The 26,309-nt window shown below is 53.7% G+C and overlaps 1 protein-coding gene across 1 annotated transcript in view; it reads left to right on the forward strand.

Moving 5' to 3' along the window:
* Positions 1–26,309, forward strand: part of KAT2A (lysine acetyltransferase 2A) — a 138,333-nt gene that overhangs the window by 61,260 nt on the left and 50,764 nt on the right. The window contains exon 9 of the mRNA XM_075350016.1: positions 25,860–25,996. Within this exon, the coding sequence (XP_075206131.1) occupies positions 25,860–25,996 (137 nt within the window). The remainder of the gene's footprint in view (positions 1–25,859; positions 25,997–26,309) is intronic.

Raw genomic sequence — 26,309 nt, forward strand, 5'->3', positions numbered from 1 at the left:
TGTTGCCTGCGGGATCCACCTACCCCCACTGTGATCAATGCTCGACTCCTGCCACGCTTGCTCAGCCGGAGCCTCGGGCACTTGTGGGCCCCTCGGCTCATGTAGATCCCCCGGCTCCCCCTGAGCAGTCTGCAGGGACAGAGTCACCGTCGTTGGCCTCCTTCGCTGCGACACTCTCCCAGTCACTTTCTCAATCCATTGCACAGTCTATGGACAAATGGTCATCTAAGCTCCTTGAGGCTTTGCAGTCCAGACCGGGCCCTTCACAGGCCCCGGCCCCTGTTAGTTTGTCTCCTCCAGGCCCCTCTCGGTCCGCGCCGCAGCGCGCTCCCAGGATAGCTTCTAGGTCCCAGGCAGAGGACTCCTGCCCGGATCGCAGCCCCAGGCCGGCTAAGCGGCCTCGCTGGGACTCTTCCCCAGCCTCCTCACGCTGCTCTGGATCCCAGCTTGATGACTCTCAGGAAGACGAGGCGGACGTGGGAACTCAGGGCTCTGACCCTGACTTCACCCTTAACCTGGATGCCCCTGAGGGGGACGCCTTGGTAAATGATCTTTTCTTTATCGTTCCTATGGGAGACCCAGACCATGGGTGTATAGCTTCTGCCTCCGGAGGACACACAAAGTACTACACTCAAAACGTGTAGCTCCTCCCTCCTAGCATATACACCCCCTGCTAGCCAGTCCTAGCCACTTCAATGCTTTGTGTTTCAGGAGGTCACACACACATGCATTCTCTGATTTTTGATTTTTCCTTTTTGGATCAAAGATTTGGAAGAAAAGCGGGTCCAGCTGGACTCCCGGCATGTCCCTTCTCACCCCACTGTGTCGGCGGTGCTGTTAAGGTTGATTTTCCAAGGCTGGAGCCTTCTCATGCCGCGCTCCTTCACCATCCCCTGGGGCTCTGGCTTGAAGTGGGAGCCAACACGGTTCTCACTGCTTTGCAGGAGACCGGTCTCCATCCGCAGCCCTTTTTCAGGATCCTGCTGGATGGAGCGATCACCCCCCAGGGACCTGGCAACCTGCGTCTCACAAGCTAAGTATATGAGACGTTATTACCACAGAAAGTGGTCTTTCCAGGGGTCCTTTATACTTTATTTATTGGGGAGAGTGTGTTTTATGTTTGTGTTAACATTTCCGGCCGGTTCTCCAGTTTTCACTGGAGAACCGCGCCGATGGTGCCTGCACGCCGGCCGCGTGTTTAAATCTAGGCCCCGGCTTCGCCTGAGGCCTAGTTTCGGTTTCCACTGCCTCTGCATGTCAGTCATGCAGAGGGACAGTGTGGCTCCGCCCAGCGGCTGTGCAGCACAGGGAAGGGACACTCCTCACTGAGGAAGGATTCCCTCCCCTGGCTACCTCATTTGCCGCTCTCAGAGTAGGCCCCGCCCCCTCTCCTCGCTCCGGTCGCCATTTTCTCAGCGTTCTCTGTGCCTGCATAGGCACAGAGATTCCACATTGTGACAAGTGGGGGCCTGGGCTGAGGGACTGGAGGGCACAGAAATGTCTGTTTAAACGATCTGGCAGCCACAACCTCTGGTTTGTGCAGCTGCTTATTTTATCTGTTTATATATGCTGGGGGCCATTCTAGGACAGAGCCCCCACCTCTGCAGCATGTCTCACATCAGAGCAAGGCTGCAAGGCTGTTTTTATTATGCACTGCATGTAGTCTCGTACGGCTGTACCGAGCTCATAAACACAGTGGCCCCTCAGCCTGGAGGCTCATCAGTGGTCCCTCCAGCTGCTCCGGCTTCGGTGGCTGACCCCCGGTTTGGCTAGAATCCGCTTTTTCCAGGGGTCGGCTGTCCCGGAATCTGCTGAGCATGCATTAGCCCCCTTCTCAGGGCGTTTTCTGCTACAGCTCGCTCAGCAAAGCTCACAGAGGACTCTCCTTCTGGTCTCAGACCCCGTCCTCCTGACATGGAGACGCAGGGTCCCCTGTCCTTCCCCGTCCCGCAGCTCTGATTCACGAGCTGACTCACTGGACCAGGAGGATGTCTCTACCAGGGGCTCGGACGCTACTTTATGTACCATTGATCTGTCCGTAGGTGACGCAGATGCTAATGATTGGATTGCGTCCATTATACTTGTACTGGACCTCCATCCGCCTGTATCAGGGGAGTATTCCCCGCTGGCAGAAAGGCATCAGTATACCTTAAACAGGACAAGGAGTGTGTTCCTTAACCACTCCAGTTTTCAGCCCACTGTGTCCAAGCCCACAGCCTGTCCTGTCAGACCCCAAAGCGGGGTTCTGATGACTGTTTCCCCCTCCCATCGTAGGTGGTCAAGGAGTGAGCTCATTCGCCAAGGGTGGTCCCTCCGGTGTCTAGACTTTCAGCCCGGATAGTTGTATCAGTGGCTGACTGCACCTCTATATAAGGATCCCACTGTACATTAATTTTGTACTGGACCTCAATCCGCCGGAGTTACCTTGCCTAGGAGAACACAAAGTGTGTTCCTTAACCACTCCTTTTTTCAGGCCACTGTGACCAAGCCCAGGGTCCGCTCTGACAGTCGCTTCCCATGAAGCGTGGTTCTGAGGACTGTTTTTCCCTTTCCACCAGTGGTGGTCAAGGAGTGGGCTCATTCACCAAAGGTGGCTCAGCCCGGACCGTTATGTCAGTGGCTGATGGCTCCTCACTTAAGGTTTTGCGGTCCGCCAGGTTGTCCTTCTGGCCAAATCTGTATGGGGGCGGCAGGAGCTTCGTTCTCCTCAGCTTTACAGCAGTGCGGGTTTTTTTTGTAGCCTTCTCTGCTTCTCTAGAGGAGATGCATTCCCTCACAGGGACTCTATGCCCGAAATTGTTGCCTGAACTTCCAGACTTCAGTCTTTTCATCCTATGCCATGTCTGCCATGCTGGACACCGCACTGCGGTGGCCTCGGCTAATTTCCTCGCTGTCCGCAGGCTCCTGTGGCTTCGGAAATGGAAGGCAGATGCTTCTATAGAAGTTCCTTGCTGGGCTCCCTTTTGTTGGGACCAGTCTCTTCGGAACCAACTGGATGAAATTAAGGAAGCTCTTGGCGGGAAGAGTTCTTCCATGCCACAAACCTAAACCAGGAAACCTGTCCAGGGCAGGAATCAGTTGAGGTTTCGTTTTTTTCGTTCCTCCATCTGATCGTTCTCTAAGCCCTCGGCCTCGTCCACTAGCTCGGCCAAGGTTCATAAACCCAAATGGCGCTCGAAGCTGCATCTTCAGAAAACCGCAGGAGATGCTGCCACTGAGTCAGCTTCCTCCGAGCTATCTAGCCACGCCAACAACGTCCTTGGTCGGTGGCAGGCTCTCCCACTTGGCGACGTATGGTTTTAACACGTCTCCGTTCAGTGGGTGCGGGATTATATCTCCCATGGCTACAGGATAGGATTCTATCCACCCGCCAAACAGATTTTTTCTGTCAACTCACCCCGGCTCCAAGGCCGCCGCCTTCTCACAGGCCGTGGCATTCTTGCAGGCCAATGGAGTAATTGTACCGGTTCCCGACTGGGAACGGTTCTGAGATTTCTGCTTAAATCTATTCCTAGTCCCCGAAGAGGGCGGTGCCTTCCGACCTGGATCTTAAGCTTTTCAAGCATGTTCAGGTGTGGCGTTTTCACATGGAGTCTCGGTCTTGTTCCGTGTGTTTTTCACCGGATCAATCAATAACCCAAGGAGATTCCCTAGCATCCATCGGCATCAGAGATGCCTATCTGCAGGTGCCAATCGCAGTTTCACACCAGCGTTGGCTACGTTTTGCAATCGGAGTGGTCCAATTCGTGGCTCTTCCCTTGGGGTTAGCCACGGCCCCTAGAGTATTCTCAAGGTTGGGGCAACTGTGATTAGGGTCCTGCACCTCTAGGGATTGGCAGTGATCTTTTGCCCTGGACGGTCTTCTTGTCGGGGCTTCATCCAGTGCAGACTCTTAGCAGAGTGCTTCGCTCACTCTCGCCACTCTAACCAATTCGGGTGGCTTGTCATTCTGTCAAAGTCCACTCTGACTTCGAACCAGAAGTTCCCGTTCCCAGGGACGCAATTCGAGACTCTGTCGGCACTTGTGAAGCTGCCCTTAGTCAAACAGTAGTCCCTCCGCTGGTGGTCGACGTCGTTCTATCAGGCACCGAATACAGGTACTGGTCAGATGGTGGCGTCAATGGAAGCGATTCCCTTGCCCAGTTTCTCCTGCGTCTCTGAGGCTGGATATTTTCCGCTGTACAAGCGAACTTCCTCCTTCCACGGGGTGGTGGCTTCGCCACAGACCAGGGGCTCGTTTCAGTGGTGGCTTCGGCCACTCTGTCTCAGGGACGCTCCTTCCTGGCCCCGTCCCGGGTGATCCTCACCAGGATGCTAGTCTATCCGCCTTGGGAGCAGTATATCTCCACCGTGGAGCGCAGGGCGCTTGGACTCTGTCCGAATCAGCCCTCTGGATCAATGTGCTGGAAATCAGAGCTGTATTTCTAGCTCTCTAAGCCTTTCTCCATCTGTTGGCGGCTAGGCACATTCGAGTCCAGTCGGACAATGTGACAGCGTTTACCTACATCAACTTCCAGGGCGGGACACTCAGCCGCCTGGCAATGTTGGGGGCTCAACGCATTCTTCAGTGGACGAGGGACTCCTAGTCCACCGTATCCGCAGCCCACATCCTAGACGTGAAAACTGCGAGGCAGACTATTTCAGCTGTCCAACCGTGGTCCACGATCCTCAGGTTTTGCGGCAGACGCACTGGTTCATGTTTGGTCCCAGCTTCGTCTCTCTTACGTGTTTCACCCTCTAGCTCTTGTCCAGAGTCCTGCGCAAGATCAGTAAAGAGGGCCGTCGGGTCATTCTCATACTCCAGACTGACTCAGGCAAGCTTGGTACCCTGACCTGCTCCATCTGTCCGTAGTGTTGCCATGGCATCTTCCGGACCGTCCAGACCTTCTCTCAAAAGGTCCGTTTTTTCCGCCAGAATTCTGGACTCTCGGATTGACGGCGTGGCTCTTGAGTGCTGGATCTTGACGACTTCTGGTATCCCTCCTGAAGTCATCTCCACTATGACTCGAGCTCCAAAGTGTCCTTTGGCCTTTTGGCCTTGCCGACCCTCCTGTCCCTTCCACAGTCCGGTCTACAGCTAGGACTATCCCTCATTAAGGGTCAGGTCTCGGCTCTGTCAGTGTGTGCCAGCGGCGTATCGTCCGGCTGGCTCCGGTGCGCTCCTTCAAGGGCGCATCTCACATCATTCCGCCTTACCGGCGGCCTATGGAGCCCTGGGACCTTAATCCGGTCCTCACGGTTTCCGGAAACCCCCCTTTGAGCCTCTTAGGGAGGTTTCTTTGTTTCATCTTTCACAGAAAGTAGTCTTTCTAGTGGCCATAATTTCCCGCCAGAGAGTCTCTGTTTGGCTGCACTCTCTTCAGAGTCACCCCCTTTTTTGTTTTTTTTTCATCAAGACAAGGTGGTCTCCGTCCGACTCCGGACTTTCTCCCTAAGGTGGTTGCTGCTTCCACCTTAACCGGGGCATTTTTCCTGCCTTCCTTTTGTCCGGCTCCTGTTCATCGCTTTGAAAAAGCGTTGCATATCCTGGATCTGGTGCGGGCGCTCCGGATCTGTGTCTCGCACCGCCGTTATTAGGCGGTGCACCTCTCTCTGGTGCAGACCACTAGTCAGCGTAGCGGTCTCTCGGCATCTAAGCCGACCCTGGTTCGTTGGCTTAGGTCGGCCATTTCCGATGCCTACAAGTGTACTCAAGTGCCTTCCCCGCCGGGGATCAGGGCACACTTGATCAGAGCTGTCGGTGCCTTTTGGGCTTTCAGGCACCAGGCTACGGCTCAGCAGGTCTGTCAGACTGCCACTCGGATTAGTCTGCATACTTTTTCGAAGCACTACCCAAGGCATGCTCATGCTTTGGCAGACGCGGGCTTGGGCAGACGCATCTTTCAGGCGTCTGTCGCCCATTTGTGAAGTTAGGTGTCGCCTGCTTCTCAGTTTCTGTTTATTCCCACCCATGGACTGCTTTAGAACGTCCCATGGTCTGGGTCTCCCATAGGAACGATAAAGAAAAAGAATTTTGTTACTTACCGTAAATTCTTTTTCTTATAGTTCCGTCATGGGAGACCCAGCACCCTCCCTATTGCCTGTTGGCAGGTTTCTTGTTCCGTGTGTCTTCACCGGCTGTTGTTGTTGTAGACAGAGGTTCCGGTTGTTCCGGGTTTTACTCTGTCTCTACTTGTGGGTGGATGTCCTCCTTCAGCTTTTGCACTAAACTGGCTAGGACTGGCTAGCAGGGGGTGTATATGCTAGGAGGGAGGAGCTACACGTTTTGAGTGTAGTACTTTGTGTGTCCTCCGGAAGCAGAAGCTATACACCCATGGTCTGGGTCTCCCATGACGGAACTATAAGAAAAAGAATTTACGGTAAGTAACAAAATTCTCTTTATCTCGTCCATCAACCAGGTGCTGGATCTCTCACCCCCACCTCCTCCTGCAGAGGAGCCGGCGTCTCAGCAGGAGAAACACCAATTTCGATTCCCCAAACGTACGCGCAATACGTTTTTTGATCACTTTAACTTCAGGGACGCTGTCCAGAAGCCCAGAGAGGTCCCGGACAAGCGCTTTGCTAAACGACACACTGACACGCGTTACCCCTTTTCACCTGAAGTCGTTAAGGGCTGGGCACACTCCCCCAAGGTGGATCCTCCAGTCTCTAGATTGGCTGCTAGGTCCGTTGTGTCTGTTGCCGATGGCGCATCCCTGAAGGATGCCACTGACAGACAGAGCTCTTGGTGAAGTCTATTTATGAGGCCACGGGCGCGTCTTTCGCCCCGGCCTTTGCGGCCATGTGGGCTCTCCAAGCAATCTCGGCATGTCTGACTGAGATTAATGCCGTCACGCGGAATTCTGCTCCGCAGGTTTCTTCCTTGACCTCTCAGGCATCAGCATTTTCGTCCTACACCATGAACGCCGTCCTGGACTCCGCTAGCCGTACGGCTGTGGCATCCGCTAACTCCGTGGCAGTCCGCAGGGCCATGTGGCTGCGCGAATGGAAAGCAGACTCTGCTTCCAAAAGGTTCTTAACTGGTTTGCCTTTTTCTGGCGACCGTTTGTTTGGCGAACGGTTGGATGAGATTATTAAGGAATCCTCAGGAAAGGACTCCTCCTTACCCCAGTCCAAACCTAAGAGACCTCAGCAGAGAAAAATCCAATCGAGGTTTCGGTCCTTTCGTCCCTCCGCCAAGACCCAATCCTCGTCGTCCAACCGGCCGGAGAAAGGCCAGAGGAACTCCTATGCGTGGCGGTCCAAGTCACGCCCCCAAAAGGCCGCGGGAGGCACTGCCTCCAAGACTGCCTCCACATGACTCTCGGCCTCATCTAACCACATCCTCGGTCGGTGGCAGGCTCTCCCGCTTTGGAGACGCCTGGTGGCCACACGTTCAAGACCGATGGGTGAGAGACTTTCTGTCTCATGGTTACAGGATAGAGTTCAACTCTCGTCCTGCGGCTCGTTTCTTCCGAACCTCCCCACCCCCCGCACAGGCCGACGCACTTTTTCAGGCAGTGGACGCTCTAAAGATAGAGGGAGTTGTGATTCCCGTTCCCCTTCAGGAACGTGGTCGCGGATTTTACTCCAACTTGTTCGTGGTGCCAAAAAAGGACGGGTCATTCCGTCCCGTTCTGGACCTCAAGCTGCTCAACAGACATGTGAGAACCAGACGGTTTCGGATGGAATCTGTCCGCTCGGTCATCGCCTCGATGTCACAAGGAGACTTTCTAGCATCGATCGACATCAAAGATGCTTATCTACATGTGCCGATCGCACCCGAACATCAACGTTTCCTGCGTTTCGCCATCGGGGACGAACACCTCCAGTTCGTGGCATTGCCTTTTGGCCTGGCGACAGCCCCACGGGTTTTCACCAAGGTCATGGCATCCGTCGTGGCGGTCCTGCACTCTCAGGGTCACTCGGTGATCCCTTACTTGGACGATCTCCTAGTCAGGGCCCCTTCTCTGGTGGCGTGTCAACAAAGTCTTATCGTCACTCTGGCGACTCTCCAGCAGTTCGGGTGGATCATCAATTTCCCGAAATCCAAGTTGACGCCGACCCAATCACTGACTTACCTCGGGATGGAATTTCATACCCAGCCAGCGTTAGTCATGCTACCGCGGGACAAACAGCTTTCTCTGCAGGCGGGGGTGCAGTCACTTCTTCGGAGTCAGTCACACCCCTTAAGGCGCCTCATGCACTTCCTGGGGAAGATGGTTGCAGCTATGGAGGCAGTGCCGTTCGCGCAATTCCATCTACGGCCACTCCAATGGGACATTCTTTGCAAATGGGACAAGAGTGCTGCTTCCCTCGACAAGAACATCTCTCTTTCCCTCGCAACCAAAACATCACTTCAGTGGTGGCTCCTACCCACATCTCTGGCCCGGGGAAAATCCTTCCTACCCCCAACCTGGGCCATGGTCACCACGGACGCGAGCCTGTCAGGTTGGGGAGCGGTTTTTCTCCACCACAGGGCTCAAGGAACCTGGACTCCAATATAATCGTCCCTTCAGATCAATATCCTGGAGATAAGGGCAGTATATCTAGCCCTATTGGCTTTCCATCGGTGGCTGGAGGGCAGGCAGATCCGAATCCAGTCGGACAACGCCACTGCCGTCGCCTACATCAACCACCAAGGCGGCACTCGCAGTCGTCAAGCCTTCCAGGAAGTCCGGCGGATTCTGCAGTGGGTGGAAGACACAGACTCCACCATCTCCGCAGTTCACACCCCGGGCGTAGAAAACTGGGAAGCAGATTTTCTCAGTCGTCAGGGCATGGACGCGGGGGAATGGTCTCTTCACCCAGACGTGTTTCGAGAGATCTGTCGCCACTGGGGAACGCCGGACGTCGATCTCATGGCATCACGACACAACAACAAGGCCCCGGCCTTCATGGCACGGTCTCAGGATCACAGAGCTCTGGCAGCGGACGCTTTGGTCCAGGATTGGTCGCAGTTTCGACTGCCATACGTGTTTCCCCCTCTGGCGATACTGCCCAGGGTACTACGCAAGATCCGGTCCGAATCAAATCGCGCCATTCTCGTCGCTCCAGACTGGCCGAGGCGGTCGTGGTATCCGGATCTGTGGCATCTCACGGCGGGTCAACCGTGGGCACTTCCAGACCGCCCAGACTTGCTGTCACAAGGCCCGTTTTTCCATCTGAATTCTGTGGCCCTCAACCTGACTGCGTGGCCATGGAGTCCTGGCTCCTAGCGTCTTCAGGGTTATCTCAGGATGTCATTGCCACCATGAGACAAGCCAGGAAACCAACGTCCACCAAGATCGATCACAGGACTTGGCAAATCTTCTTATCCTGGTGCTCTGATAACGGTTTTCCTCCATGGCCGTTTGCATTACCCACATTCCTTTCATTCCTACAATCTGGAATGGACAAGGGTTTGTCACTCGGCTCTCTCAAGGGGCCAAGTGTCGGCGCTCTCCGTGTTTTTTCAAAAGCGTCTAGCCAGGCTTCCGCAGGTCCGCACGTTCCTGCAGGGGGTTTGCCACATGGTTCCACCTTACAAATGTCCATTGGAACCTTGCGATCTTAACAGGGTCCTGACGGCTCTTCAAAAGCCGCCTTTTGAGCCGCTGCGGGATGTCTCTCTCTCCCGTCTTTCTCAGAAAGTGGCCTTCCTGGTGGCAGTCACATCACTTCGCAGAGTGTCTGAGCTTGCAGCGCTGTCATGCAAAGCTCCCTTCCTGGTTTTCCACCAGGATAAGGTGGTTCTGCGTCCTGTCCCGGAATTTCTCCCCAAGGTGGTATCCCCTTTTCTTCGGCGCTCCATTGGGAGACCCAGACGATTGGGTGTATAGCTACTGCCTCCGGAGGCCACACAAAGCATTACACTAAAAAGTGTAAGGCCCCTCCCCTTCTGGCTATACACCCCCCGTGGGATCACGGGCTGCTCAGTTTTCAAGCTTTGTGCGAAGGAGGTCAGACATCCACGCATAGCTCCACTGTTTAGTCAGCAGCAGCTGCTGACTATGTCGGATGGAAGAAAAGAGGGCCCATGCTAAAGGGCCCCCAGCATGCTCCCTTCTCACCCCACTCTTGTTGGCGGTGTTTGTTAAGGTTGAGGTACCCATTGCGGGTACGAAGGCTGGAGCCCACATGCTGTTTTCCTTCCCCATCCCCCTGAGGGCTCTGGTGAAGTGGGATCTTACCGGCCTCCAGGCTCTGAGGCCGGGCTCCATCCACAGACCCGGAGATCCGGCTGGATACGGAGCTGGGTACCGTCAGGGACAAGGCCCTGCAACATTCAGGTACTCTGTGTCCCCGTACAGACAGGCACAGACACACTCCAGCGTTGCTGGGTGTTCTAGTGCGCCGGGGACAGTAGCGCTGCGCGCTTGGGTTATACTCACTGCAGCTTAGCTGAGTGAGTTTATGTGTGGGGAACTACCGCGCCGGCCGCCCAAACCGGAGACTGCGGCGCGGCTGAGACTTGTGGTGCGCCGGGGACTTCGCGCCGACCGTGCTTTTACGACGGCAGCGCTTATAAATCTAGTCCCCGGCTTCTGCGGCCTAGTTACGTTTCGTTCCCGCCCCCAGCCCTGTCAGTCAGGGAAGGGGAGAGACGCTGTACAATAGTCAGCGCCGAGGGCTGGAGTCTTATTTACATACTCCAGCCCTCTCACTGGGCACAGTGGGACGCCAGTTTCCCGCTCTTTGTCTGCAGCACGCCCACGGCCCGCCCCTCTTCACAGGACGCCGGCAGCCATTCCTGCACGCAGTCTGAGCTGGAGAACGGACATAGCCCTGGGAGACCCAGACAGGGGATTCTGGCGACCACACACCCGCTGTTAAGCGGGCGGTAAGCAGCACCTAGGTGCTGACCCCACTAGTGCCACAGTGTTGTTTTGTGTACTTTTGTCTGTACCTATATATTGCACTGTACGGTCGCTTCTTGGCTTATACCCCTATATTGCTCTGAGGAGACAACAGCATGTCATCCGCAAAAAGCAAGGGTGCCAAGGCACAGGCTTTATATGCTGCCTGTACCGCATGTGGGGCTGATCTACCGGCAGGTTCCACTGACCCCCATTGTGTGCAATGTTCGGTCCCTGTGCCACTTCGTCAGCCGGAGTCTATGCTAGTAGTGGCCCAGGCAGAGACGCCTGTGAACCCTGCCCCGGTGACGGGGACAGAGTTTGCAGTTTTTGCTGATAAGATGTCTGTGACTATGACAAAAATTCTAGACACTTTGCAGTCCAGGCCGGTCACTCAGACCATGGGCACTGTTGATTCAATGTTCCCCGGTCCCCCTCAGTTGGAACTAATCCGTGCTCCAAGGGGGTCCCAGGCATCACAGGCTGAAGGCTCTGACTCGGACGACAGTCCCAGGCAGCCTAAGCGAGCTCGCTGGGAGAGACCCTCGGCGTCATCACGCTGGTCAGGGTCTCAGCGAGAGGATTCTCTGTATGATGAGACAGAGCTAGGTGATCAGGAGTCTAATCCTGAGACCGCTCTCAACCTGGATACCCCTGATGGTGACGCCATGGTGAATGATCTTATAGCGGCCATCAATAGACTGCTGGATATTTCTCCTCCAGCGGAGGAGGCAGCAGCACAGCAGGAGAAATTCCATTTCAGGTATCCCAAGCGTAAATTGAGTACTTTTCTGGACCACTCTGACTTCAGAGAAGCAGTCCAGAAACACCATGCTTATCCAGATAAGCGTTTCTCCAAACGTCTTAAGGATACACGTTATCCCTTTCCCCCTGACGTGGTCAAACGCTGGACCCAGTGTCCAAAGGTGGACCCCCCAATCTCCAGGCTTGCGGCTAGATCCATAGTTGCAGTGGAAGATGGGGCTTCACTTAAAGATGCCAATGACAGACAGATGGACCTTTGGTTGAAATCTGTCTATGAAGCTATCGGCGCGTCGTTTGCTCCAGCATTCGCAGCCGTGTGGGCACTCCAAGCTATTTCAGCTGGTCTGGCGCAGGTGGACTCTGTCATACGTCCATCAGTGCCGCAAGTGGTGTCCTTGACCTCGCAAATGTCTGCGTTTGCGACTTACGCTATCAATGCGGTCTTGGACTCTACCAGCCGTACGTCAATGGCGTCCGCCAACTCTGTGGTTTTACGCAGAGCCTTATGGTTAAAGGAATGGAAAGCAGATTCTGCTTCCAAAAAATGCTTAACCAGTTTGCCATTATCTCAGGACAGACTGTTTGGTGAGCAATTGGCTGAAATCATTAAACAGTCCAAGGGTAAGGACTCTTCCTTACCCCAGCCCAGATCAAGCAAACCTCAACAGTGGAGGGGACAGTCGAGGTTTCGGTCCTTTCGAGGTTCGGGCAGGGCCCAATTCTCCTCGTCCAAAAGGACTCAGAAGGAGCAGAGGAGCTCAGATTCCTGGCGGGCTCACTCACGCCCAAAGAAAGCAGCCGGAGGAACCGCTTCCAAGCCGGCTGCCTCATGACTTTCGGCCTCCTCTCTCCGCATCCTCGGTCGGTGGCAGGCTCTCCCGCTTTTGCGACATTTGGCTGCCACAGGTCAAGGACCGGTGGGTAACAGACATTTTGTCTCACGGGTACCGGATAGAGTTCAGTTCTCGTCCTCCGCCTCGGTTCTTCAGAACTTCCCCACATCCCGACCGAGCCGATGCTCTTCTGCAGGCGGTGTGCTCTCTAAGGGCAGAAGGAGTGGTGATCCCTGTTCCTCTTCAGGAACGAGGTCAAGGTTTTTACTCCAATCTGTTTGTGGTGCCAAAAAAGGACGGCTCTTTCCGTCCTGTTCTGGACCTAAAACTGCTCAACAAGCACGTGAAAACCAGGCGGTTCCGGATGGAATCTCTCCGCTCCGTCATTGCCTCGATGTCTCAAGGAGATTTCCTAGCATCAATAGACATCAAAGATGCTTATCTCCACGTGCCGATTGCTCCAGAGCACCAGCGTTTTCTACGCTTCGTTATAGGAGACGAACACCTTCAGTTCGTAGCCCTGCCATTTGGTCTGGCGACAGCCCCACGGGTTTTCACCAAGGTCATGGCAGCAGTGGTAGCAGTCTTGCACTCTCAGGGACACTCGGTGATCCCTTACTTGGACGATCTACTTGTCAAGGCACCCTCTCAAGAGGCATGCCAACACAGCCTGAACGTTGCGCTGGAGACTCTCCAGACTTTCGGGTGGATCATCAACTTTTCAAAGTCAAATCTGTCACCGACCCAATCACTAACATATCTTGGCATGGAGTTTCATACTCTCTCAGCGATAGTGAAGCTTCCGATGGACAAGCAGCGTTCACTACAGACAGGGGTGCACTCTCTCCTTCAAGGCCAGTCACACCCCTTAAGACGCCTCATGCACTTCCTGGGGAAGATGGTGGCAGCAATGGAGGCAGTCCCGTTTGCGCAGTTTCATCTGCGCCCACTTCAATGGGACATTCTCCGCCAATGGGACGGGAAGTCGACGTCCTTAGACAGGAAAGTCTACCTTTCCCAGACGGCCAAGGACTCTCTTCAATGGTGGCTTCTTCCCACCTCATTATCACAAGGAAGGTCCTTCCTACCCCCATCCTGGGCGGTGGTCACGACAGACGCGAGTCTGTCAGGGTGGGGAGCAGTTTTTCTCCACCACAGGGCTCGGGGTACGTGGACTCAGCAGGAGTCCACCCTTCAGATCAATGTTCTGGAAATCAGGGCAGTGTATCTTGCCCTACAAGCCTTCCAGCAGTGGCTGGAAGGAAAGCAGATCCGAATTCAGTCGGACAACTCCACAGCGGTGGCATACATCAACCACCAAGGCGGGACACGCAGTCGGCAAGCCTTCCAGGAAGTCCGGCGGATTCTGATGTGGGTGGAAGCCACGGCCTCCACCATATCCGCAGTTCACATCCCCGGCGTAGAAAACTGGGAAGCAGACTTCCTCAGTCGCCAGGGTATGGACGCAGGGGAATGGTCCCTTCACCCGGACGTGTTTCAGGAAATCTGTCGCCGCTGGGGAAGGCCGGACGTCGACCTAATGGCGTCCCGGCACAACAACAAGGTCCCAACTTTCATGGCACGGTCTCGCGATCACAGAGCTCTGGCGGCAGACGCCTTAGTGCAAGATTGGTCGCAGTTCCAGCTGCCCTATGTGTTTCCCCCTCTGGCACTCTTGCCCAGAGTGCTACGCAAGATCAGGTCCGATTGCCGCCGCGTCGTGCTCGTCGCCCCAGACTGGCCGAGGAGGTCGTGGTATCCGGATCTGTGGCATCTCACGGTCGGCCAACCGTGGGCGCTACCAGACCGGCCAGACTTACTATCACAAGGGCCGTTTTTCCATCTGAATTCTACGGCCCTGAACCTGACTGTGTGGCCATTGAGTCCTGGATACTAGCATCTTCAGGATTATCTCAAGGGGTCGTGGCCACCATGAGACAGGCTAGGAAGCCCACGTCTGCTAAGATCTACCACAGAACGTGGAAGATTTTCTTATCCTGGTGCTCGGCACAGGGAGTGTCCCCCTGGCCATTTGCATTGCCTACTTTTCTTTCCTGCCTGCAATCTGGTTTGGAAAAAGGCTTATCGCTCGGCTCCCTTAAAGGGCAAGTCTCAGCGCTATCGGTATTTTTTCAAAAGCGTCTAGCACGACTTCCTCAGGTACGCACGTTCCTGCAGGGGGTTTGTCACATCGTCCCTCCGTACAAACGGCCGTTAGATCCATGGGATCTGAACAGGGTACTAGTTGCTCTCCAGAAGCCGCCCTTCGAGCCTCTGAGGGATGTTTCACTTTCTCGACTCTCACAGAAAGTGGCCTTTCTGGTAGCGGTCACGTCTCTTCGGAGGGTATCCGAGCTGGCAGCGCTGTCATCCAAAGCTCCCTTCCTGGTTTTTCACCAGGACAAGGTAGTGCTGCGCCCGATTCAGGAGTTTCTCCCTAAGGTGGTATCCTCTTTTCATCTCAATCAGGATATCTCCTTACCTTCCTTTTGTCCTCATCCAGTTCATCGGTATGAAAAGGATTTGCATTTGTTGGATCTCGTGAGAGCACTCAGAATCTACATTTCCCGCACGGCGCCCCTGCGCCGCTCGGATGCACTCTTTGTCCTTGTCGCTGGTAAGCGCAAAGGATCGCAGGCTTCCAAATCCACCCTGGCTCGATGGATCAAGGAACCAATTCTTGAAGCCTACCGTTCTGCTGGGCTTCCGGTTCCATCAGGGCTGAAGGCCCATTCTACCAGAGCCGTGGGTGCGTCCTGGGCATTACGACACCAGGCTACGGCTCAACAGGTGTGCCAGGCAGCTACCTGGTCCAGTCTGCACACTTTCACCAAACATTATCAGGTGCATACCTACGCTTCGGCGGACGCCAGCCTAGGTAGAAGAGTCCTGCAGGCGGCGGTTGCCTCCTCGTAGGGGAGGGCTGTTTTGCAGCTCTAACTTGAGGTATTAATTTACCCACCCAGGGACTGCTTTTGGACGTCCCAATCGTCTGGGTCTCCCAATGGAGCGCCGAAGAAGAAGGGAATTTTGTTACTTACCGTAAATTCCTTTTCTTCTAGCTCCAATTGGGAGACCCAGCACCCGCCCTGTTTCCTTCGGGATTTTTGTTTTTTTCGGGTACACATGTTGTTCATGTTAAACGGTTTCAGTTCTCCGATGTTACTTCGGATTGAATTTGTTTAAACCAGTTATTGGCTTTCCTCCTTCTTGCTTTAGCACTAAAACTGAGCAGCCCGTGATCCCACGGGGGGTGTATAGCCAGAAGGGGAGGGGCCTTACACTTTTTAGTGTAATGCTTTGTGTGGCCTCCGGAGGCAGTAGCTATACACCCAATCGTCTGGGTCTCCCAATTGGAGCTAGAAGAAAAGGAATTTACGGTAAGTAACAAAATTCCCTTCTTCTTTGTCGCTCCATTGGGAGACCCAGACAATTGGGTGTATAGGCTATGCCTCCGGAGGCCGCACAAAGTATTACACTAAAAGTGTAAAGCCCCTCCCCTTCTGCCTATACACCCCCCGTGCTCCCACGGGCTCCTCAGTTTTTTGCTTTGTGCGAAGGAGGCAGACATGCACGCACAGCTCCACAGATTAGTCAGCAGCAGCTGCTGACTATGTCGGATGGAAGAAAAGTGGGCCCATATAGGGCCCCCAGCATGCTCCCTTCTCACCCCACTCTTGTCGGCGGTGTTGTTAAGGTTGAGGTATCCATTGCGGGTACGGAGGCTGGAGCCCACATGCTGTTTTCCTTCCCCATCCCCCTTAGGGCTCTGGGTGAAGTGGGATCCTATCGGTCTCCAGGCACTGAGACCGTGCTTCATCCACAACTCCTGAGGAGCCTGCTGGATAGGAGCCGGGTATCGTTCAGGGACATGGCCCTGTTACTTTAAGGTACTCTGTGTCCCCGTGGGGACCGCGCACAGCAACACTCCAGCATTGCTGGGTGTGCTAGTGCACCGGGGACCGCGGCGCTGACCGCGTTTGTGCCATTATACACTGCAGCGTCGCTGAGTGTGTTTGTGTATGGGGACTACCGCGCTGACCGCCGCTGCCATTGTTTTTACTGAGGCGCGGCTGGGACTGTTAGTGCGCCGGGGACTCTGCGCCGGCCGCGCTTATACGGCGGCCGCGCTTATAACTCGAGTCCCCGGCTTTTGGGCCTAGTCTCTTTCTCTTCCCGCCCCCAGCCCTGCCAGTCAGAGGAAGGGCGGGACGCTGTACAGCACGGCAGCACTGAGGGCTGGAGCATGCTTTGCATACTCCAACCCCCTCACTGTGCACAGTGAGGCACCAGCTCCCGCACTTTCTGGGTCACGCCCACGGCTCCCTCCTCTCCTCAGGACGCCGGCAGCCATTCCTGTCAGCTCCTCAAACGCTGCAGAGGGGAGACAAACTCTGGGGGACCCAGGCAGGGATTCTGGTGGCCACACAACCGCTTTAAGCGGGCGGTAAGCAGCACCTGAGGTGCTGGCCCCACTTGTGCAGAAGTGTGTTTATAGTTTATATGTTTACAGGCTATACTTTTCACTGTATGGTGCACAGTTGATTTCTGGCTATATACCCTGTTGTGTTGCTCAAAGGAGACAACAATATGGCGCCCACAAGAAGCAGGGGTGCCAAAACACAGGCTTACTATGCTGCCTGCGCCGCATGTACAACCTCGCTACCGGCAGGTTCCACTGACCCTCATTGTGTGCACTGCTCGGCCCCTGTGGCACTTACTCAGCCGGAGCCTCTGCTAAGGGGGGCCCAGGGGGAACAACCAGCTAACACTGTCCAGGTGACAGGGATGGAGTTTGCAGTTTTTACTGACAGACTTTCTGAGACTATGGCTAAAATACTAGAAGCTTTGCAGTCCAGACCGGTATCTCAGACCATGGGCACTGTGGAATCATTGCCCCCTAGTTCCCCTCAGTTGGAACAACAATGTCCCCCCGGGGGTCTCATAGATCCCAGGGTGAGGTCTCTGACATGGACCGCAGTCCCAGACCGCCTAAGCGAGCTCGCTTGGAAATCTCCTCGACCTCATCACATTGTTCGGGGTCTCAGAGAGATGACTCTCTGTATGATGAAGCGGAGGTAGCTGATCAGGATTCTGATCCTGAGGCCGCTCTCAACCTTGATACTCCTGATGGGGACGCCATAGTGAATGATCTTATTGCGTCCATAAATAAGATGTTGGATTTTTCTCCCTCAGCTCCTCCAGCAGAGGAGTCAGCTTCTCAGCAGGAGAAGTTCCGTTTCAGGTTCCCCAAGCGTACAGCGAGTATGTTTCTGGATCACTCCGACTTCAGAGACGCAGTCCAGAAACACCGAGTTTGTCCAGATAAGCGTTTTTCCAAGCGCCTTAAGGATACACGTTATCCCTTCCCCCCTGACGTGGTCAAGGGCTGGACTCAGTGTCCCAAGGTGGATCCTCCAATCTCCAGACTGGCGGCTAGATCCATAGTTGCAGTTGAAGATGGGGCTTCACTCAAGGATGCCACTGCCAGACAGATGGAGCTCTGGTTGAAATCCATCTATGAGGCTATCGGCGCGTCTTTCGCTCCAGCATTCGCAGCAGTATGGGCACTCCAAGCTATCTCAGCGGGTCAAGCCCAAATTGACGCACTCACACGTACGTCTGCGCCGCAAGTGGCTTCCATAACCTCTCAAACGTCGGCATTTGCGTCCTACGCTATTAATGCTATCCTGGACTCTGCGAGCCGTACGGCGGTTGCAGCCGACAATTCGGTGGCATTACGCAGGGCCTTGTGGCTACGGGAATGGAAGGCAGATTCGATTGCCAAAAAGTGCTTAATCGGTTTGCCATTTTCTGGCGACCGTTTGTTTGGTGAGAGATTGGATGAAATCATAAAACAATCCAAGGAAAGGAAACATCCTTACCCCAGGCCAAACCAAAATTACCCCAACAGAGGAGGGGACAGTCGAGGTTTCGGTCCTTTCGGGGTACGGGCAGAGCCCAATTCTCCTCGTCCAAAAGGCCTCAGAAGGATCAGAGGAACTCCGATTAATGGCGGTCTAAGTCACGCCCTAAAAAGACCGCCGGAGGTGCCGCTACCAAGGCGGCTTCCTCATGACTTACGGCCGCCTCACACCGCATCCTCGGTCGGTGGCAGGCTCTCCCGCTTTTGCGACACCTGGCTGCCACAGGTAAAAGACCGTTGGGTGAGAGACATTCTGTCTCACGGTTACAGGATAGAGTTCAGCTCTCGTCCTCCGTCTCGATTCTTCAGAACATCTCCGCCTCCCGAGCGAGCCGATGCTCTTCTGCAGGCGTTGGACACTCTGAAGGTAGAAGGAGTGGTGATCCCTGTTCCTCTTCAGCAACAGGGTCACGGTTTTTACTCCAATCTGTTTGTGGTTCCAAAGAAGGACGGGTCTTTCCGTCCTGTCCTGGACCCGTAACTGCTCAACAAACACGTAAAGACCAGGCGGTTCCGGATGGAATCCCTCCGCTCCGTCATCGCCTCAATGTCCCAAGGAGATTTCCTTGCATCGATCGATATCAAAGATGCTTATCTTCACGTTCCGATTGCTCCAGAGCATCAGCGCTTCCTGCGCTTCGCCATAGGAGACGAACACCTCCAGTTCGTGGCACTGCCGTTCGGCCTGGCGACAGCCCCCCGGGTTTTCACCAAGGTCATGGCTACAGTAGTCGCGGTCCTCCACTGCCAGGGTCACTCGGTGATCCTTTACTTAGACGATCTGCTGGTCAAGGCTCCCTCCCAAGAGGCATGCCAGCACAGCCTCAACGCTACTCTGGAGACTCTACAGAGTTTCGGGTGGATCATCAATTTTCCAAAGTCAAATCTGACACCGGCCCAATCGCTGACATATCTTGGCATGGAGTTCCATACCCTCTCAGCGATAGTGAAGCTTCCGCTGAACAAGCAGCGTTCACTACAGACGGAGGTGCAATCTCTCCTTCAAGGTCAGTCACACCCATTGAGGCGCCTCATGCACTTCCTGGGGAAGATGGTGGCAGCAATGGAGGCAGTCCCTTTCGCGCAGTTTCACGTGCGTCCTCTTCAATGGGACATCCTACGCAAATGGGACAGGAAACCGACGTCCCTCGACAGGAACGTCTCCCTCTCTCAGGCAACCAAAGCTTCCCTTCGGTGGTGACTTCTTCCCACTTCATTATCGAAAGGGAAATCCTTCCTACCCCCATCCTGGGCGGTGGTCACGACGGACGCGAGTCTGTCAGGGTGGGGAGCTGTTTTTCTCCACCACAGGGCTCAGGGTACGTGGACTCAGCAAGAGTCCTCGCTTCAGATCAATGTTCTGGAAATCAGGGCAGTGTATCTGGCCCTAAAAGTGTTCCAGCAGTGGCTGGAAGGCAAGCAGATCCGAATTCAGTCGGACAACTCCACAGCGGTGGCATACATCAACCACCAAGGCGGGACACGCAGTCGGCAAGCCTTCCAGGAAGTCCGGCGGATTCTACTGTGGGTGGAAGCCACAGCCTCCACCATATCCGCAGTTCACATCCCAGGCGTAGAAAACTGGGAAGCAGACTTTCTCAGTCGCCAGGGCATGGACGCAGGGGAATGGTCCCTTCACCCGGACGTGTTTCAGGAGATATGTTGCCGCTGGGGCATGCCGGACGTCGACCTAATGGCGTCCCGGCACAACAACAAGGTACTGACGTTCATGGCACGGTCTCAAGATCCCAGAGCTATGACGGCAGACGCCTTAGTTCAGGGTTGGTCGCAGTTTCAGCTCCCTTATGTGTTTCCTCCGCTGGCACTGTTGCCCAGAGTGTTACGCAAGATCAGGGCCGACTGCCGCCGCGTCATCCTCGTCGCTCCAGACTGGCCGAGGAGGTCGTGGTACCCGGATCTGTGGCATCTCACGGTCGGCCAACCGTGGGCACTACCAGACCGACCAGACTTGCTGTCTCAAGGGCCGTTTTTTCCATCTGAATTCTGCGGCCCTCAACCTGACTGTGTGGCCATTGAGTCCTGAATCCTAGAGTCTTCAGGATTATCTCAAGAGGTCATTGCCACTATGAGACAGGCTAGGAAACCAACGTCCGCCAAGATCTACCACAGGACGTGGAAAATTTTCCTGTCGTGGTGCTCTGCTCAGGGTTTTTCTCCCTGGCCTTTTGCCTTGCCCACTTTTCTGTCCTTCCTTCAATCTGGACTGGAAAAGGGTTTGTCGCTCGGCTCCCTTAAGGGACAAGTCTCAGCGCTCTCTGTGTTTTTCCAGAAGCGCCTAGTCAGACTTCCACAGGTACGCACGTTCCTGCAGGGGGTTTGTCACATCGTTCCTCCTTACAAGCGGCCGTTAGAACCCTGGGATCTGAACAGGGTGCTGATGGTTCTTCAGAAACCACCATTCGAGCCAATGAGGGATATTTCTCTCTCACGCCTTTCGCAGAAAGTGGTTTTCCTAGTAGCAGTCACTTCTCTTCGGAGAGTGTCTGAGCTAGCAGCGTTGTCGTGCAAAGCCCCTTTCCTGGTGTCTCACCAGGACAAGGTGGTTCTGCGTCCGGTTCCGGAATTTCTCCCTAAGGTGGTATCCCCCTTTCATCTCAATCAGGATATCTCCTTACCCTCTTTTTGTCCTCATCCAGTTCACCAATGTGAAAAGGATTTGCACTTGTTAGATCTGGTGAGAGCACTCAGACTCTACATTTCTCGTACGGCGCCCCTGCGCCGCTCGGATGCACTCTTTGTCCTTGTCGCTGGCCAGCGTAAAGGGTCACAGGCTTCCAAATCAACCCTGGCTCGGTGGATCAAGGAGCCAATTCTCGAAGCTTACCGTTCTGCTGGGCTTCCGGTTCCCTCAGGACTGAAGGCCCATTCTACCAGAGCCGTGGGCGCGTCCTGGGCTTTGAGGCACCAGGCTACGGCTCAGCAGGTGTGTCAGGCGGCTACCTGGTCGAGCCTGCACACTTTCACGAAACACTATCAGGTGCATACCTATGCTTCGGCGGATGCCAGCCTAGGTAGACGAGTCCTTCAGGCGGCGGTTGCCCACCTGTAGGAAGGGGCCGTTTTACGGCTCTATTACGAGGTATTATTTTACCCACCCAGGGACTGCTTTTGGACGTCCCAATTGTCTGGGTCTCCCAATGGAACGACAAAGAAGAAGGGAATTTTGTTTACTTACCGTAAATTCCTTTTCTTCTAGCTCCAATTGGGAGACCCAGCACCCGCCCCTGTTTTTTTTTTTTTTTGTGTACACATGTTGTTCATGTTGAATGGTTTCAGTTCTCCGATATTCCTTCGGATTGAATTTACTTTAAACCAGTTTATAATTTTTTTCCTCCTTCTTGCTTTTGCACCAAAACTGAGGAGCCCGTGGTAGCACGGGGGGTGTATAGGCAGAAGGGGAGGGGCTTTACACTTTTAGTGTAATACTTTGTGCGGCCTCCGGAGGCATAGCCTATACACCCAATTGTCTGGGTCTCCCAATTGGAGCTAGAAGAAAAGGAATTTACGGTAAGTAAACAAAATTCCCTTCTTCATCTAAATCAGGATATCTCCTTGCCTTCCTTTTGCCCTAATCCAATTCACCAGTGTGAAAAGGATTTGCACTCTTTGGATCTAGTGAGAGCACTCCGGGTCTACGTGTCTCGCACGGCGCCCCTGCGCCGTTCAGACGCGCTTTTTGTCCTTGTCGCTGGCCAGCGTAAGGGATCTCAGGCCTCCAAGTCAACCTTGGCTCGGTGGATCAAGGAACCGATTCTCGAGGCCTACCGTACTTCTGGGCTTCCGCTCCCTTCAGGGTTGAAAGCCCATTCTACCAGAGCCGTTGGTGCGTCCTGGGCATTGCGGCATCGGGCGACTGCTCAGCAGGTGTGTCAGGCAGCTACGTGGTCTAGTCTGCACACTTTCACGAAGCACTATCAAGTGCATACCTATGCTTCGGCAGACGCCAGTCTAGGTAGGCGAGTCCTCCAGGCGGCGGTTGCCCACCTGTAAGAGGGGGCTGTTTTCGGCTCTTTTTATTGAGGTATTGCTTTACCCACCCAGCGACTGCTCTTGGACGTCCCAATTGTCTGGGTCTCCCAATGGAGCGACAAAGAAAAAGGGAATTTTGTTTACTTACCGTAAATTCCTTTTCTTCTAGCTCCTATTGGGAGACCCAGCACCCGCCCCTGTGCCCTTCGGGCTGGTTGTTCTTTTGTGTACACATGTTGTTGATGTTGATTTGTTCTTTGGGTTCATGGTCTTCAGTTCTCCGAACATCCTTCGGATTGAATTTACCCTAGACCAATTTATAAGTTTTCTCCTTCCTGCTTTTGCACCAAACTGAGGAGCCCGTGATGCACGGGAGGGTGTATAGGCAGAGGGGAGGGGTTACACTTTTTTAAAAGTGTAATACTTTGTGTGGCCTCCAGAGGCAGAAGCTATACACCCAATTGTCTGGGTCTCCCAATAGGAGCTAGAAGAAAAGTAATTTACGGTAAGTAAACAAAATTCCCTTTTCTTTGTCGCTCCATTGGGAGACCCAGACAATTGGGTGTATAGCTTCTGCCTCCGGAGGCCACACAAAGTATTACACTTTTAAAAAAGTGTAACCCCTCCCCTCTGCCTATACACCCTCCCGTGCATCACGGGCTCCTCAGTTTTATGCTTTGTGTGGAAGGAGGCACACATCCACTCATCATCTCATTTTAGTTATATCGGTTGGACAAGGGTTTGTCTCTCGGCTCTCTCAAGGGACAAGTATCGCGCTTTCCGTATTTTTTCAAAAGCGTCTAGCCAGGCTTCCGCAGGTCCGCACGTTCCTGCAGGGAGTTTGCCACATAGTCCCACCTTACAAGCGTTCGCTGGAACCCTGGGACCTCAACAGGGTGCTAACGGCTCTTCAGAAACCACCTTTCGAGCCGCTGCGGGAGGTCTCTTTATCACGTCTTTCGCAGAAGGTGGCATTTCAAGTGGCAGTTACATCTCTCCGTAGAGTGTCGGAGCTGGCAGCGCTGTCATGCAAAGCCCCCTTCCTGGTGTTTCACCAGGATAAGGTGGTTCTACGTCCGGTCCCGGAATTTCTCCCTAAGGTGGTATCCCCTTTTCATCTCAATCAGGATATCTCCTTACCTTCATTTTGCCCTCATCCAGTTCACCAATGTGAAAAGGATTTGCACTCGTTAGATTTAGTGAGAGCACTCCGGCTCTACGTGTCTCGCACGGCGCCCCTGCGCCGTTCAGATGCGCTCTTTGTCCTTGTCGCTGGCCAGCGTAAGGGTTCGCAGGCTTCCAAGTCAACTTTGGCTCGATGGATCAAGGAACCGATTCTTGAAGCCTTCCGTTTTTCTGGGCTTCCACTTCCTTCAGGGTTGAAAGCCCATTCTACCAGAGCCGTGGGTGCGTCCTGGGCATTGCGGCACCGGGCTATGGCTCAGCAGGTGTGTCAGGCAGCTACCTGGTCTAGTCTGCACACTTTCACGAAACACTATCAGGTGCATACCTATGCTTCGGCAGACGCCAGTCTAGGTAGGCGAGTCCTTCAGGCGGCTGTTGCCCACCTGTAAGAGGGGGTCGTTCTTTCGGCTCTTTATATCGAGGTATTCTTTTACCCACCCAGGGACTGCTTTTGGACGTCCCAATTGTCTGGGTCTCCCAATGGAGCGACAAAGAAGAAGGGAATTTTGTTTACTTACCGTAAATTCCTTTTCTTCTAGCTCCTATTGGGAGACCCAGCACCCGCCCCTGTTCCCTTCGGGCTGTTGTTCTTTTGTGTACACATGTTGTTCATGTTGAATTGTTCTTTTGGTTCATGGTTTTCAGTTCTCTGAACATCCTTCGGATTGAATTTACCTTAGACCAATTTATAAGTTTTCCTCCTTCCTGCTTTTGCACCAAAACTGAGGAGCCCGTGATGCACGGGAGGGTGTATAGGCAGAGGGGAGGGGTTACACTTTTAAAGTGTAATACTTTGTGTGGCCTCCGGAGGCAGAAGCTATACACCCAATTGTCTGGGTCTCCCAATAGGAGCTAGAAGAAAAGGAATTTACGGTAAGTAAACAAAATTCCCTTCTTTTTAAGGGAGCTGTCTAACTGGCTCATTTAAGTAGCCAAGCCAGTCACCTTCTATGTCTAAATATTGGCCATGAGAGAAGGATCCAAGCCTGGCTATTAAAATAAGCCGGCCAGACATCTGTCACACACATTGATGACATGCTTAAACTGAAAACTTGCACAAACTGTAAATCCATATCAGGGTGACACAGGGAACTGCATCCTCTCCTTTCATGGTGCAGCCGAACTCAGAACCCCCCCCCCCACGCCCGTGGTTCAAGGAACCCAGATACAGGGGTCATACCCTCTGCACTATACATCCCAACATGCACCTCACACCACACCATGACTTTCAGGCAGACTAGTGGGAGGAACCAAGTCAGCAGACAGTGTAGAGAGAGCTCCTGAAGTGTGAGGAGCTGAAGGGAGTTGGAGCTCCCTGACGTGACTTGGCTTGGGTCGCAAGCAGTGACCCAGGGCCAGAGGAGATGGTAGCCAGCCTCAGCTAGTGACAACGACTGACTGGTACCGAGCACGACTGGGTGCCAGGATCCTAGATTGGGGAGAAGCTCTATGCGAACCAATAATTTACCTGCGGCGGAAGGGGGCCTTCAGGAACTTTCCCCATGACCCCAGAGGTTGGGGGCAACAGCACAATGAGGGGGACGGGGTCTCCCATATAGACAGCTCGCTAAGGTCCCGCGTGCCAGCTCCCTTGGGCAAGGACTTCGCCTAAATAACAGAAGAACTGTTCCTGATAGTTCCAGACTATAGGGACTCCAGACAAAAACACTGTGCACGGATCCAGGCACTGGATCACTAATGACACCTGGGGCACGGGACCTGGACGTGTTTCCTAAGAGCAGCAGTGACTCAGAGTCTTGGTTCAGCAGCGTGTGTGCCTCTTATTCTGCATTACTGTAGATCCAACAGTGAGTAAAAACTTGCCCATGTACCCAGCCTGCCATCCTATCCACTCCACCCGAGCACCGGGGCCTCCCTACCTGCGGAGGGCCTGCCATCCAGCTGCTCCACACCATCTGCCCCCATCCAGCAGCGGCGGCATCACAAACTCTCCTTGTAAATATCCCCCCCTTTTCATTGAAGTGGCCGCTGAGCCCCGGGTCCCGGGGACCCTCGAGCCACAGCAAAACCCCTGGATCCGAGCAGTCCAATCGCTGCGGGGGCGGCACACTTAAACTGAAAACTTGCACAAACAGTAAATCCTGGACCACTGCTAATATCTTTAAAATCCTAAGCGCCTTTGGAAATAAGATTTTAAGTAAGTTGCATATATTTATATGAAGAACCACCACCATTGCACAAGAGTGGGAAAGGTTTGCAAGTCGTAATCAATTTAGAAGTTGGCATTGCAGATATTTGTTTATAATAGACTATATGGATCCCCCCCCTTTCCCCCCGACAGGTCTGTTATTTTTCCTGCTAATAAACCATCACTTATTACAGGAGAAAAAAGGAAACTGTCAGACAGCCTGACTCTGGAGGACGCTAAAAGAATCCGCGTGATGGGCGATATTCCCATGGAGCTGGTGAATGAAGTCATGCTAACTATCACTGATCCAGCTGCCATGCTGGGCCCAGATGTAAGCTATGTGTTACTGTATGTCTGACACGTCCTGGTATTTCTCCCTGTGTGAGCATATTCTAAAAAGATATGAACTTAATATTTGAATAAACTGAAAACTGCAGATTATATATATATATAATATAATATAATATATATATATATATATATATATATATATATATATATATATATATATATATATATAATTTATATTTATTTATTTTTATATTTTGTTATGGCATGATAGGCATGAGGCTGGTAGGATCGAGGTCCTGTCAGCAGCATTTCATCCCCCCCAAACTTTATGTGCATGTAGCCCTTTCAAAGGC

The sequence above is a fragment of the Anomaloglossus baeobatrachus genome, chromosome 5, assembly GCF_048569485.1.
Source record: "Anomaloglossus baeobatrachus isolate aAnoBae1 chromosome 5, aAnoBae1.hap1, whole genome shotgun sequence".
Classification (NCBI taxonomy): Eukaryota; Metazoa; Chordata; class Amphibia; order Anura; family Aromobatidae; genus Anomaloglossus; species Anomaloglossus baeobatrachus.